We start from the raw sequence: 13,277 nt of genomic DNA, 5'->3' as shown, positions 1-13,277 counted from the left end.
GCAGTGGTGTGATCATAGCTCACTACAGCCTCAAACTGCTGGGCTGAAGTGATCCTTCTGTCTCAGCTTCAAACTCCTGGGCTGAAGTGATCCTTCTGTCTCAGCCTCCCCAGCAGCTGGGAGTATAAGTGTGCACCACCACACCCAGCTTTGCTATTTATTTAAATGTCATTCTCCAACACATATCGGGAGTGACATATGCTTCCCATGATTACATAGCAAAACATACTCCATAGCCAGAAAAAATATTTATATGACATACGGCCTAGTATTCTAAATCAAGGCAGGATCTTCCAACACGAGCAGGAGGGAAAAGAAAACATGTACATTCTATAACATGATTATAAGAATTGAGATAGATGAAATGAAAAACAACATCTTTGAACAATTACAGTTGACAGAACAGCTTTCCCTTATTCCACTTGCTTTAAATAACTCATATCTGTAAACTTGAACACCAACTCTGGCTGATTGAACAGTCTTAATCCCTTGATTTTCCATACTGAACATCACCCAATATATAGTGAAGATCAAAGGCGACTTCTTCCACCAAGCTCTGTGTCCAGCTGTGTTTCTGAGGTCACACGTGTCCCCTCATGGACACCAGATCAGATACTTCGGTAGTCAGAGCCGCGGGCTACAAAGGCGGCAGCTTCCCATTCCACAGTGAAGAATGAAATTGTTCCAAAAAACCCAAATATCACCATGACCAGGAGTTGCCAGTGAAGGAGAAGGTAGTTGCTGTAGAAAAATGCCACGGCTGCGCAAATAGACTAAGAACAAACAAAACAAATCACAACAGGCACACCGGGGGCCATGCTGAGCCACAGTTAGCCCCTAGCCCCACTCCTATCCGGCCCCAAGGACACCTGGAACTGGCAGTGCTTTCTATTCTTTCTGCATCTAGGTATGACTTCCTCAGTCACTGACTCACAAACATGCACCATAAATTCCTGCTACAATCCCTGGTATTTAAAACAGCATTTTGGCCAGGTGTGGTGGTTCATGCCACCCAACACTTTGGGAGGCCAAGGTGGGAGAAATGCTTGAGCCCGGAAGTTCAAGACCAGCCTGCACAACATGGCAAGACCCCATCTCTATAAAATAAAATAAAATGAAACAAAAACAGCATTTTGTGGAAAACTGGAGTAACAAGAATGTACAGAGTAAGAAATACACTTGTCTGTATTACGAGTGAATAGAATTCTGGTATGTAAGGAAGGAAATCTCTAATCAGAGCCATAGAGACCAGAACGTAAAATCTGTTACACAAAAAATCTTACTGCTCATGGCTTCCTAATTCTATTCAAAAATCCTTTTAAATCCCCAACTTTTGTTTAAAAAACATAAGACAAAAGCAAAAAAAAAAGAAAAAAAAAGAAGAAACAAAAAAATAAAATAAAATAAAATAAGAAACACAATCTAGCCAGGGCGGTGGCTCATGTTTATAATCCCAGGACTTTGCAGGGCCCAAGCGGGCGGATCACTTGAGGCCAGTAGTTTACGACCAGCCTGGCCAAAATGGTGAAACCTCATCTCTACCAAAAATATAAAAACTTAGCTGAACGTGGTAGTGCATGCCTGTAATCCCAGCTACTTGGGAGGCAGAGATTGCACTGAGCCAAGATCGTGCCACTGCACTCCAGTCTGGACTACAGAGTAAGACTGTCTTTTTTTTTTTTTTTTTGAGACGGAGTCTCGCTCTGTCATCCAGGCTGAAGTGCAGTAGCTTGATCTCAGCTCACTGCAAGCTCCGCCTCCTGGGTTCACACCATTCTCCTGCCTCAGCCATCCGAGTAGCTGGGACTACAGGCACGTGCCACCACGCCCAGCTAATTTTTTTTATATTTTTAGTAGAGATGAGGTTTCACCATATTAGCCAGGATGGTCTCAATCTTGTGACCTTGTAATCTGCCCGCCTTGGCCTCCCAAAGTGCTGGGATTACAGGCTTGAGCCGTGGTGCCCGGCCAACTTTGTTTTTAAAAAAAAAAAAAAACAGGCCAGGTGCAGTGGCTCACACATATAATCCCCAGCACTTTGGCAGGCCAAGGCGGGTGGATCACCTGAGGTCAGAAGTTCAAGATCAACATGGTGAAACCCCACCTCTGCTAAAAAGAAAAAAAAAAAAACACAAAAATTAGCCAGGTGTGGTGGTGTGTGCCTGTAATCTCAGCTACTCGGGAGGCTAAGGCAGGAGAATTGCTTGAACCCGGAAGGCGGAGAATGCAGGGAGTCAAGATTGCGCTACTGCACTCCAGCCTGAGTGACAGAGAGAGACTCTATCAAAAAAAATAAAAGGAAATAAAAATTAAAACCACGATACAAATAACCAAGAAAAACAAGGTAATACACAAAGGAAAGAGCCCTACGTCAAACACAGTCGCAATCTGAAGAGGTTACCTGAACAAACTTGAAGATGGCAAATGCTGGGGCACTGTCTTCAGAATACAGAAAGCCCAAGATACTAAGCAGCTGGGTATTAAAGCAGCTGTCTCCAAGGCCCAACAGAAAACTGCAGAGAATGGCAACTTCTTTGCTGAAGAAAACAAAAATCAATTTAGTATGAGCAATATCTGCTGAGCCATTTAAAATATACAAGCAACCCACCCACAAAAGCATTCTACCTGCAAGTTTTAAATCCTATGAAACAAAAATAAAGACAAAGCTGGCATGGTGGCTCATGCCTGGAATCCCAGCACTTTGGGAGGCTGAGGTGGGCAGATCACTTGAGGACAGGAGTTAGAGACCAGCCTGGCCAACATGGCAAAACCCCACCTCTACTAAAAATACAAAAATTAGCTGAGCATAGTGGCGCGTGCCTGTAATGCCAACTACTCGGGAGGCTGAGGCAGGAGAATCACTTGAACCCCGGAGGTGGAAGTCACAGTGAGTGGAGATCGCGCCACCTCAGGAGGCTGAGGCACCAGAATTGCTTGAACCCCAGAGGCGGAGGTTGCAGTGAGTGGAGATCACGCCACTTGCATTCTAGGCTTGCAGACAGAGTGGGACTCTGTCTCAAAAAAAAAAAATAATAAATAAATAAATAAATAAAGACTAGAATTTATAAGGTAAGAATTTGTGCTCAAATGCACACACCTTTACATTCTAACAAACTCTGGTCTCACCCATTTGTGAAGAAAACGCAGGTTGAGTATCCCTTATCAAGACCAGAAGTGTTTCAAATCTTCTTTTCAGGTTTTGGAACACCTGCATTATACTGACCAGTTAGGTAATTTTAATCTGATAATCTGTAATCTGAAATGTTCTAATAAGCACTTCCCTTTGAGCATCATGTTGGCCCTCGAAAAGTTTCGGATTTTGGAGCATGTTGGATTTCAGATTTTCAGATGCGACATACTCAGTTTGTATAGTTTTGTGGGCTGGGCTCCCCTTGGATTTGTGGAGCTGGACACAAATGTCTGCATTTATAATGAACTTGAGAGTTGAGTGCAATAAACCAATATCCTCAAACGTTATATAAACTGCTCTGGAAGGACTGAATGGCCTCCCCAGTTGCCAGGTTTTCCCTCGCTCCTCTTTGTTCTTCCTCCAGGCCCTAATATCTGGATATTTCACTGCTCAAGAAGCAGAGATAAAAAATTCAAATCAGATACTCATGTGCTCCTTCAAGGATCAAGAAAAACATTTAGTGGGGGAAGAGGTTAAAACCAACCATTACAAAAATAACTTAGGATTCTCTAAGGATTCCTATTTAAACTCAGTCTGACTCCATGAACACTTGACAGATGACCTTAGAGAGACACCAGGCTCTCTGAAGAGGATTAACTGCTCCACTTTCAATATCTAGCCATCCGTTACCTCCCACCCGTCCTCAAGTGACTAGAGAAATGACAGCCACTATACCTGGATTTGATGTAAGCACTGCTGTCAGTTCCTTTAACAGGAGCAATCGGGGCATCTCCAGGCATGTTGAGAAATATTAGATAAAAAGCTATAAAGTGCACCAGGATGCCCAACAGCACAACTGGATTTCTACCAAAACGATTGTTCTTGCTCAGCAGGCCGAAGAGGCTTCCACCTACAAGTCAAGACGGCAGAAACATCACTAACGTTGCTGAAACATTACACACCCAGGCCTGAGCTATCCACCAAGGAGCCAAGGAATAAACATTCTCACTTGTTAAATTTCTTCAAAAAATCCAACACCTCAGCACTTGCAGACAATGATAATGAGGACCAAGCATCAACGATTAGAACAAAAAAGTAAGGTATCAAAATGACTTGCATTTCTATCCAGGAACATTCTTGTATTTCTTCTCTGTGAATTATTGTACCCTGCAAGCTATCCCCTTTGACCTGTAGCTTATAACAGAAATAAAATAAGGACACAACTTGTCATAATAAGGATACAACTTTGTTGTAATCATAGCCAAACAAGCCAAAGTATCACACTGAAAGCGTCATTATGGATTCTGAGAATTATGTGTGAGCTCCGAAGAGGAGTCGGAGAGGCCTAGGAAGACTCAGCAGCCAGAACAGCTAAGGATGTCTCAAGAACTGAAGGAGAGTCCTCAACAGTGAGAAGGGAAGAACTCTGTAACTGAAAGGAAGAAGACTATGGGGCATGACCTTTACAATTTTTAAGTGATTTATACCCCAGAAATCTATACCAGCAAACCTATATATCAAAAGTGAAGGATGGCTGGGTGCAGGGTCTCATGCCTGTAATCCCAGCATTTTGGGAGGCCAAGGTAGGAGAACTGCTTGAGGCCAGGAGTTCCAAACCAGCCTCAGCAACACAGCAAGACTCTTTTTTAAAAAAACAAAGAAAACATTGTATATATACTTTAAAAAGTGGGCCAGGTGCGGTGGCTCACACCTGTAATCCCAGCACTTTGGGAGGACAAGGCAGGCAGATCACCTGAGATCAGGAGTTCGAGACCAGCCTGGCCAACATGGTGAAACCTTATCTCTATTAAAAATACAAAAATTAGCCAGGTGTGGTGGCACATGCCTGTAGTCCCAGCTACTTAAGAGGCGGAGGCAGGAGAATCCCTTGAACCCGGGAGGCAGAGGTTGCAGTGAACCGAGATCATGCCATTGCACTCCAGCATGGACACCAGAGTGAGACTGTCTCAAAAAAATAAAAAAATAAATTTAAAAAATGAAAAAAGTTGCTGGGCGTGGTGGCTCATGCCTGTAATCCCAGCACTTTGGGAGGCCAAGGTGGGCAGATCATGAGGTCAAGAGATCGAGACCATCCTGACCAACATGGTGAAACCCTGTCTCTACTAAAGATATAAAAATTAGCTGGGCGTGGTGGCATGCGCCTGTAGTCCCAGCTACTCAGGAGGCTGAGGCAGGAGAATCGCTTGAACCCAGGAGGCGGAAGTTGCAGTGAGCCAAGATTGCGCCACTGCACTCCAGCCTGGCGACCAAGCGAGACTCTGTCTGGGGAAAAAAATAAAAAAATTTAAAAAGTGAAGGTGAGCAGTAAAAACAAAACAAAACAAAAAAACCCTGCCTAGAAAATGGGCAAAAGATATGCACATACATGTCACCAAAGGAGACATAAAGAGGACAAATAAACACATGAAAAGATGTTCAACATCATTACCCATTAAAGAAAGTAAAACCACAATGAAACATGACTACACATCTATCACAATCGCTAACATCAAAAATAGTGATAACACCAAATGCTGGCAAGGATTCAGAAAAACGGAATCACTCATTCATTGCTGGTACAGCCACTCTGGAAAATATTTGGCAGTTCCTCTCAAGAGTAGGCAACAGAGGGAGAAAGAACCCAGGCGGAGCCCAGCAGCCTCCATGGATTGAAGAGACGGGGATGTGAATCTCGGGATATCAGGGTAACTAGAGTTCACAGACGACGGTATCAGAAAGGAGAGCGGCACAGAAAAACAATTCCAGAGAGCTGCAGACAGTCCCCCTGAGTCTTCAGCTGAGGACTGATCAGCACATAAAGGGAGCAAATTAGCAGAAGCCAGGGAAAGAACCAGCCAAGAGGATTAGTGGTACTAGGGCCCCGCCCTCAGCTGGGTATAGTGTCTGGCCCACCAGCCACTTAAAAGCTTATGATTCACAGGAACTGGGTGGAGCACACAGAAGGGTCTTCCCTTAGAAGCAGGAAATAATTAGCCCTAGACTGAGTAATGCTGCAGTCTTGCCCAACAAATCTTAAAAGGTACGCTGTTTTCAATGAAATGAACTACATCTAAGAACAAAGCTCAAAAATACTGACAGGAGGGCCGGGTGCAGTGGCTCATGCCTGTAATCCCAGCACTTTGGGAGGCAAGGTGGGTGGATCAAGAGGTCAGGAGATCAAGACCAGCCTGGCCAACATGGTGAAACCCCATCTCTACCACAAATACAAAAATTAGCCAGGTGTGGTAGCGGGTGCCTGTAGTCCCAGCTACTTGGGAGGCTAAGGCAGGAGAATTGCTTGAACACGGGAGGCGAAGGTTGCAGGGAGCCGAGACCGAGTCACTGTACTCTAGCCCGGGTGACAGAGAAAGACTCTGTCTTTAAAAAAAAAAAGAAAAAGTAAAGAAGGGAAAGTGTTAACAATAGGTGAATCCTGTTAAAGGATATTCAGATGTTCTTTGCACTATTCTTATTTTTGCAATTTCTTTTTTTGTTTTGGTTTTTTGACTTTTTTGAGACAAAGTCCTGCTCTGTCGCCCAGGCTGGAGTGCAGTGGTGTGATCTGGGCTGCAACCTCCCATTTCAGCCTCCCAAGTAGCTGGGACTACAGGCATACGCCACTACACCTGGCTAATTTTTGTACTTTTTTTGTAGAGATGGGGTTTTGCCATGTTGCCCAGGTTGGTCTCAAACTCCTGAGCTCAAGCAATCTGCCCACCTCAGCTTCCCAGAGCGCTAGGATTACAGGCGTGAGCACTGCGCCTGGCCTATTTTTGCAATTTCTTATCAATTTGAAATTATTTTTTCAAAAAAGCAGGCAGCCTACAGAAAGTGAGTTTCTTCCCAGGTGGTCTACAGGCAGACACTAAACAAGCACTTACCAGACAGACTACCCTGCACCGACTCACCATGGCTAAGCTTCGTCTGCCATTTATATACCCTTAACTCCCAACATCAGTCTCTGGCCCACGAGTCCCTCCTGAGCATCAGCCTGCATTTCCCACTGGACACTTCTCTATTTGGGTGCCTCTCTGGTACTCAGAGGTGTTCAAAATCCCATTCAGCAGATCTCCCCAAACCCCATCTCCTACAGCATTTTCTCTGCCCAGGTTACTCTCATCAACCTGGTCATCATTCTAGACACCTCTCCTCACCCCGCCATGCAACCGGTGACTAAGTTCTGCTGAAATCATGTTCTCGTTATTCATTCAACACATTTAACTCATCTATTGGATGCCCAATAATATAGACCTTGTCCTGCTCCAGGTGTTGGCAATAAGGCAGGGACCAAAAAACAAAAACAAACAAACCCTCCAAAGTCCACTTGAGCCACGGTGCTCACCACTGCCTGACATGCAAAGTCTTCTGTTTTTATTGTCTGTGTTCTTCCTGAGTAGCATATAAGCTCTACGTGGGCAGGTGTTTTTGTCTGTTTTGTTGACATGACAGATTACAATAAATCTTTGTTGAAGTTCCTCATATCTAACACAATATTCAATATACTGCAAGTGCTGAACAAATCTTTGTTGAATAAGAGTAACTAGTGGAGCATAATAAAAATATTTATTTGGTCTTTGCTGCTAGTTCTTGGCACAGAAATCCTAAAAGGTCTGGAATTTCCTCAGTGATATGAGGGACATTAGTTATTCAGAAGGAGCCACTTTCAATCATACCGAAGTTTATGTTAAGGGGGCAACTCTTGGGGACAGAGGGGTTGGCCTGGGATAGAGCTTCAGGATGGGGCTGGTTCCCAGAAAGACCAAGCCCTAAGCACTGGAACTTCTAGGCCCTTTCACTCCCTCTTCAGGGAGGGAAGGCTGGAGATTACATCAATCACCAATGGCCAATGATTGTTTTTTGTTGTTGTTGTTAAGAGACAGGGTCTCCTTATGTTGTCCAGGCTGGTCTCAAACTCCTGGGCTCAAGCAATCCTCCTACCTCGGCCTCCCAAAGTGCATGAGCCACTGCACCAGGCCATGTGGCCAATGATTTAATCAATCATGCCTATGTAACAGGATCTGCATAAATCCCCCTAAAAAGGGTTAGAGGAGCTTCTGGAGTGGTGAACCCAAAATCCATGGAGACAGAGGCTCCTGCACTTAGGGACCCTTTCAGACCCCACCCTTTGCACCTCCTCATCAGGCTGTTCATCTGTATCCTTTATAATAAACTCTAATAGTCAGGAGAGCATTTTCCTGAGTTCTGTGAGTTGCTCTAGGAAATTATCAAACCTGAAGGGGGAAGAGGGCTGTGGGAACCTCCAAATTTGTACCCAAGTCAGAGAGATGTGCCTGAGAGGCCTATGGACCCATGACTGTCGGTCTGTCTGTCTGTAGGACTGAACCCTTAAACCTGTAGAATCTGACGCTAACTCTGGATAGTTAAGTGTTAGAACAGGACTGAGCTGTTGGACACCCAGTTGGTGTCAGGGAATCAGAGAATCAGAGTCAGGAATTCCAAGACATTCTAAATATTTTAAGAGGAAAAGTGGGGAGACACTGTGTGTTTTCTAACACAGGGTTTCCATCTGTGAATTATTTTGCAAATGTTTCATAATTTAGTCATATTAGAATAGCAGTAATAGGCCGGGAGCGGTGGCTCACGCCTGTAATCCCAGTACTTTGGGAGGCCGAGGAGGGCAGATCACGAGGTCAGGAGATAGAGACCATCCTGGCTAACACGGCGAAACCCCATTTCTACTTAAAATACAAAAACAAAATTAGCCGGGCATGGTGGCAGGCACCTGTAGTCCCAACTACTTGGGAGGCTGAGGCAGGAGAATGGCGTGAACCTGGGAGGCAGAGCTTGCAGAGAGCCGAGATCGCACCACTGCAATCCAACTCTAGCCTAGGCGACAGAGTGAGACTCCGTCTCAAAAAAAGAAGAATAGCAATAATAGAAAAATAAAAACATACATGTTTGGGTAAAAATAAGTAGAAAAAAACAGAAATTCAAGGACAAAGGTGAGGGGCACTTCAAATTTCTATTTTACCCATAATAAACCAATATTTTTAATGCTAATGCTTTTTTTAAAAACCAACCTAAAATTTCTCCAATGCCGATGAAAATGCCAGAAAGTCCAATAAGGCTTTTCTCTTCTGCTCCAAATTTATTTATAGCACCAATACAGGTTCCATATACACCAGAGAAGAAAGTTAATTCCAGACCTTCAGTTAAAAAAAAAAAAAAGATGTAATTTATACATTCACATTTTTGTTTATCTTCCCATCTAGTAGTATCTGACAAAAGAATACTTGAGTAGTAAAACACACAAAACAAAACTCATAGAGACTGAAATATTAATCCCCAAGCAGAGCATAATTTGATGGGATGTAACTGATGAAATGGAATTAGCTTCATGCTATGGACTAAATGTTTGTGTCCTCCGGAACTGTGAGAAATAAATGTCTGTTGTTTAAGCCACACAGTCTATGGAAATTTGTTATAGCAGCTAAAATTAAGATACCACAAGACGGCATCTGCTATATATTTCAGATAAAAGTATATAACTCAAATGAACAGATATCCTTATGTTAAAACCTATCACTCTCCATACAGGTGGAGATGGGCAGAGGTGATAATTAACGTAACTTTGTAATAGTGAAGACTAACGTGCTCATTAACCTTGTTAGTAGCTTTCCAAAGAAACACGAACATTCCTATTTTTTTCTGAGAGAGGGTCTCACTCTGTTGCCCAGGCTGGAGTGTAGTGGCGCTATCTCAGCTTACTGCAACCTCTGCCTCCCAGGTTCAAGCAATTCTCCCTGCCTCAGCCTCCCAAGTAGCTGGGATTACAGGCGTGCACCACCACACCAGGGTAATTTTTCCATTTTTAGGCATTTCACCATGTTGGCCAGGCTGGTCTCGAACTCCTGACCCCATGTGATCTGCCCACCTCAGCCTCCCAAAGTGCTGGGATTACAGACATGAGCCACTGTGCCCAGCCCCTATTGGATTATATTCTCACTGTAATGGAAAGCCAATACATACTATACAATGTGTTTTAAAAGCACCATAATGTTTTAATTAAACCCTTTTTTCTAGGAAAAGAAAATTCCTAAGATTAAAAAATTAGAGTAAATCAGTAGGGGACCTTGATTCCCTAATGCTACAAAACCTTAACTGTTAAAGATGTTTAATGTTTATTCTATTTCACCTAAAAATATGTTGCACATAAAAGGAAAAGAGCAAATTACAGCATTTTTTAAAAGAAAACAAATTTCCTTATCATTCTTGACTTACGGGTACTCCACCTGTTATCATACCACATTATGACATGCTTCTATTTCATTAGAAATTATTTTTATTTTATTTTATTTTTTATTTTTTGAGACAGAGGTCTTACTCCCGTGGCCCAGGCTGGAGTATAGTGGTGCTATCTCAGATCATGCAACCTTGACTTCCTGAGCTCAGGTGATCCTCTGATCTCGGCCTCCTGAGTGGCCGGGGCTACAGGCATGCACCACCACACTTGGCTAATTTTTTGTATTTTTAGTAGATATAGGGTTTCGCCATGTTGCCCAGGCTGGTCTTGAACTCCTGGGCTCAAGCAATCCACCCACCTCAGCCTCCCAAAGTGCTGGGATTACAGGCATGAGCCACTACACCTGTCCAGAAATGATTTTAATCCATATAAAGTTACAGATTTCTTCATGGTTATTTTCTGTAGTGCTCTGTGTTGCCCTAAAACCACTGGTCCCAATGAGCCATGTGTCCTGGTTTTTCTGAACCTTGTGCGGAATCCTTCCACATTGAATTTGGGCCAACCCTGTGATTTGCTGTCACCAACAGAATCCACTAGAAGTGATGTTGGGCTAGACTGCAGCCTGAGCTTTAAGAAAGTCTGGTATTCTTTCCCATTGCCTTTTTTGGAGCCATCAGTCCATTAACTAAGGTGTCTGGCTATACTGCCGGGTCACAAGGTGATCTTATAGAGGGGGTCGTGTAGATGGAGAGCAGCTCTGAGACTACACAAAAAGAGAGATACTCAGCCTTTCATCTGACCACAGTGAAGGCGACATGTGAAGGAAACCAGCCACAAGAGACCCCAAGTGACACCATTAGAAGAACCATTCACTGAGCCCAGTCAATGCACAGAATTGTGAGAAATAATAACGTGGCTATTGTCTTCAACCCCTTATTATCATTATGAAGCAAGAGAAAACAAGAACAGTAATTCCATTACCTGTATAAGCAGTTGTGATACTAAGAAGGAGCATCTCCTTGGTGACACATAACTTAAAAGACTTTTCTGTAAAGAAAAAAATTTAAGAGTACTTAATTAGATTTTAGTTAATAAAACAAACATTCTAAAACAGTCCTTCAACCAAAACACCCCTTGTCAATAATGCCAGTAAACGAACACTTTGGGATAGAAGTTTCAGATTAAAATGCTTAAGGCATGCACTAAATTTGCCCTATAAATAAAATGCTTATTTCAAGTGCTTAAATATATTCTACAGTTGCATTTCCTCAGCACATTTTCCAGCTCGTATAACAAAAACATGAAAAGGAGGAAAAAAAATAGAATCAAACAAAACAACAAAGTACTTCAAAAGGCATGATTAACTGTTAGGCTCTTGAGACAACCAACAATCAGCAAAGCACTGACTTCCCTAAAGAATTATCACGGAGCAGCTTTAAGATTGGACTCAAGATCAGAATCACAGGGCAGGTTTCTGGCCATACAGAAGCTGGGCACCACTTCCCAAGATTCTGACTCTGTAGCTCTGAGGACTGAAACTTGCGTTGTGCATTTGTTTCTAGTCACTTTAGTGTTTGTTTTTTACACTGTTTATTTAGTTGAAATCTGCAATGGATAATGCATTTCTAAAAACTCTGCATTTACCTGACTTTTTTGGAACCTATTCACATTTCTTAATTTAAGGACCACTACTCTAGTACATAAAACTAACAGTGGATCCAGATTTTAATTGTGATTTATCTGCTGGCCACGAAACTTACCTAAGTCACAAACACTGTCCTAAATCTCTGCATATGTAAGAAAGGATCCTTTATTCTCTAATTTCACTGAACTATACTAAGAATAAATATAAGAAGACATTTTTGACCAATCACTTTCAAGTATTTCCAGGAAAAAAATACACGACCAGTGCAAAGTTTAAAACAATACTTTTAACTTAAAAAACTGCACTAGCAAAGCATGTTCATTTTACTTTATTTATTTAGTTTTTGTTTGTTTGTTTGTTTTGAGACAGAGTCTCACTTTGTCACCCAGGCTGGAGTACAGTGGCGCGATCTTGGCTCACTGCAGCCTCTTCCTCTAGGGTTAAAGCGATTCTCCTGCCTCAGCCTCCTGAGCAGCTGGGATTATAGGCGCATACCACCACGTCCAGCTAATTTTTTTGTACTTTTAGTAGAGACGGGGTTCTGCCATGTTGGCCAGGCTGGTCTCAAACTTCCGACCTCAGGTGATCCACCCACCTCGGCCTCCCAAAGTGCTAGGATCACAGGCGTGAGCCACCGCTCCTGGCCACATGTTCATTTAAGAATAATCAGAAGACTTAGTTAACACAAAGAAATTCTAAGAGATTATCTAGTATGATCCTATTATGACATATGCATGTCATTATATATTTGTATAAACCCATAAAACGTACCACACCAAGAGTGAATCCTAATGTAAACCATGGTCTTTAGGTGATAACGACATATCAGTATTGGCTCATTGTAACAAATGTGCTCTGGTGGGGAACATTAATAACAGAGGGAAGTTACGTATGTGTGGTATAGGGGCCACATAGGAACTCTATACTTCCTGCTCAGTCTTGCTATGAATAGTAAAACGATCTAAAACATAAAGTCTATTAAAAAAAACCATCAATCTATTTGCAGAAATAGATTGATCCTAAAATTCATGGCCAGACCTGGTGGCTCATGCCTATAATCCCAACAATTTGGGAGGCTGACTTGAGAGAATCGCTTAGCTTTGGCAACATGGTGAAACTCTGTCTCTACAAAAAAACTACAAAAATTAGCCAGGCATGGTGGTTCACACCTATAGTTCTAGCTACTTAGGAGACTGAGACGGGAGGATCGCTTGAGCCTGGGAGGTTGAGGCTGCAGTGAGCTCTGATCACGACACTGTACTCCACCCTGGGCGGCAGAGCAAGACTCTGTCTCAAAA

General features: G+C 42.9%; 1 protein-coding gene across 6 annotated transcripts in view; it reads right to left on the bottom strand.

Moving 5' to 3' along the window:
• Positions 1 to 236: 236 nt before the first annotated feature.
• MFSD11 (major facilitator superfamily domain containing 11) overlaps positions 237 to 13,277 on the bottom strand; it is a 45,397-nt gene continuing 32,356 nt past the window's right edge. For all 6 annotated transcript variants that reach the window (XM_011986110.1, XM_011985964.1, XM_011986177.1 and 3 more), the window contains 5 exons: positions 11,316 to 11,381; positions 9,172 to 9,297; positions 3,866 to 4,040; positions 2,402 to 2,537; positions 237 to 773 (listed from right to left, as the gene is read on the bottom strand). In XM_011986110.1, coding sequence (XP_011841500.1) covers positions 609 to 773; positions 2,402 to 2,537; positions 3,866 to 4,040; positions 9,172 to 9,297; positions 11,316 to 11,381 — 668 coding nt within the window. In that variant the 3' untranslated portion in view covers positions 237 to 608. The remainder of the gene's footprint in view (positions 774 to 2,401; positions 2,538 to 3,865; positions 4,041 to 9,171; positions 9,298 to 11,315; positions 11,382 to 13,277) is intronic.

This window comes from Mandrillus leucophaeus, unplaced genomic scaffold (assembly GCF_000951045.1).
Source record: "Mandrillus leucophaeus isolate KB7577 unplaced genomic scaffold, Mleu.le_1.0 Scaffold1, whole genome shotgun sequence".
NCBI lineage: Eukaryota > Metazoa > Chordata > Mammalia > Primates > Cercopithecidae > Mandrillus > Mandrillus leucophaeus.
Note: the sequence above shows the minus strand (reverse complement) of the source record. Positions and strands in the feature narration are given on the sequence as shown.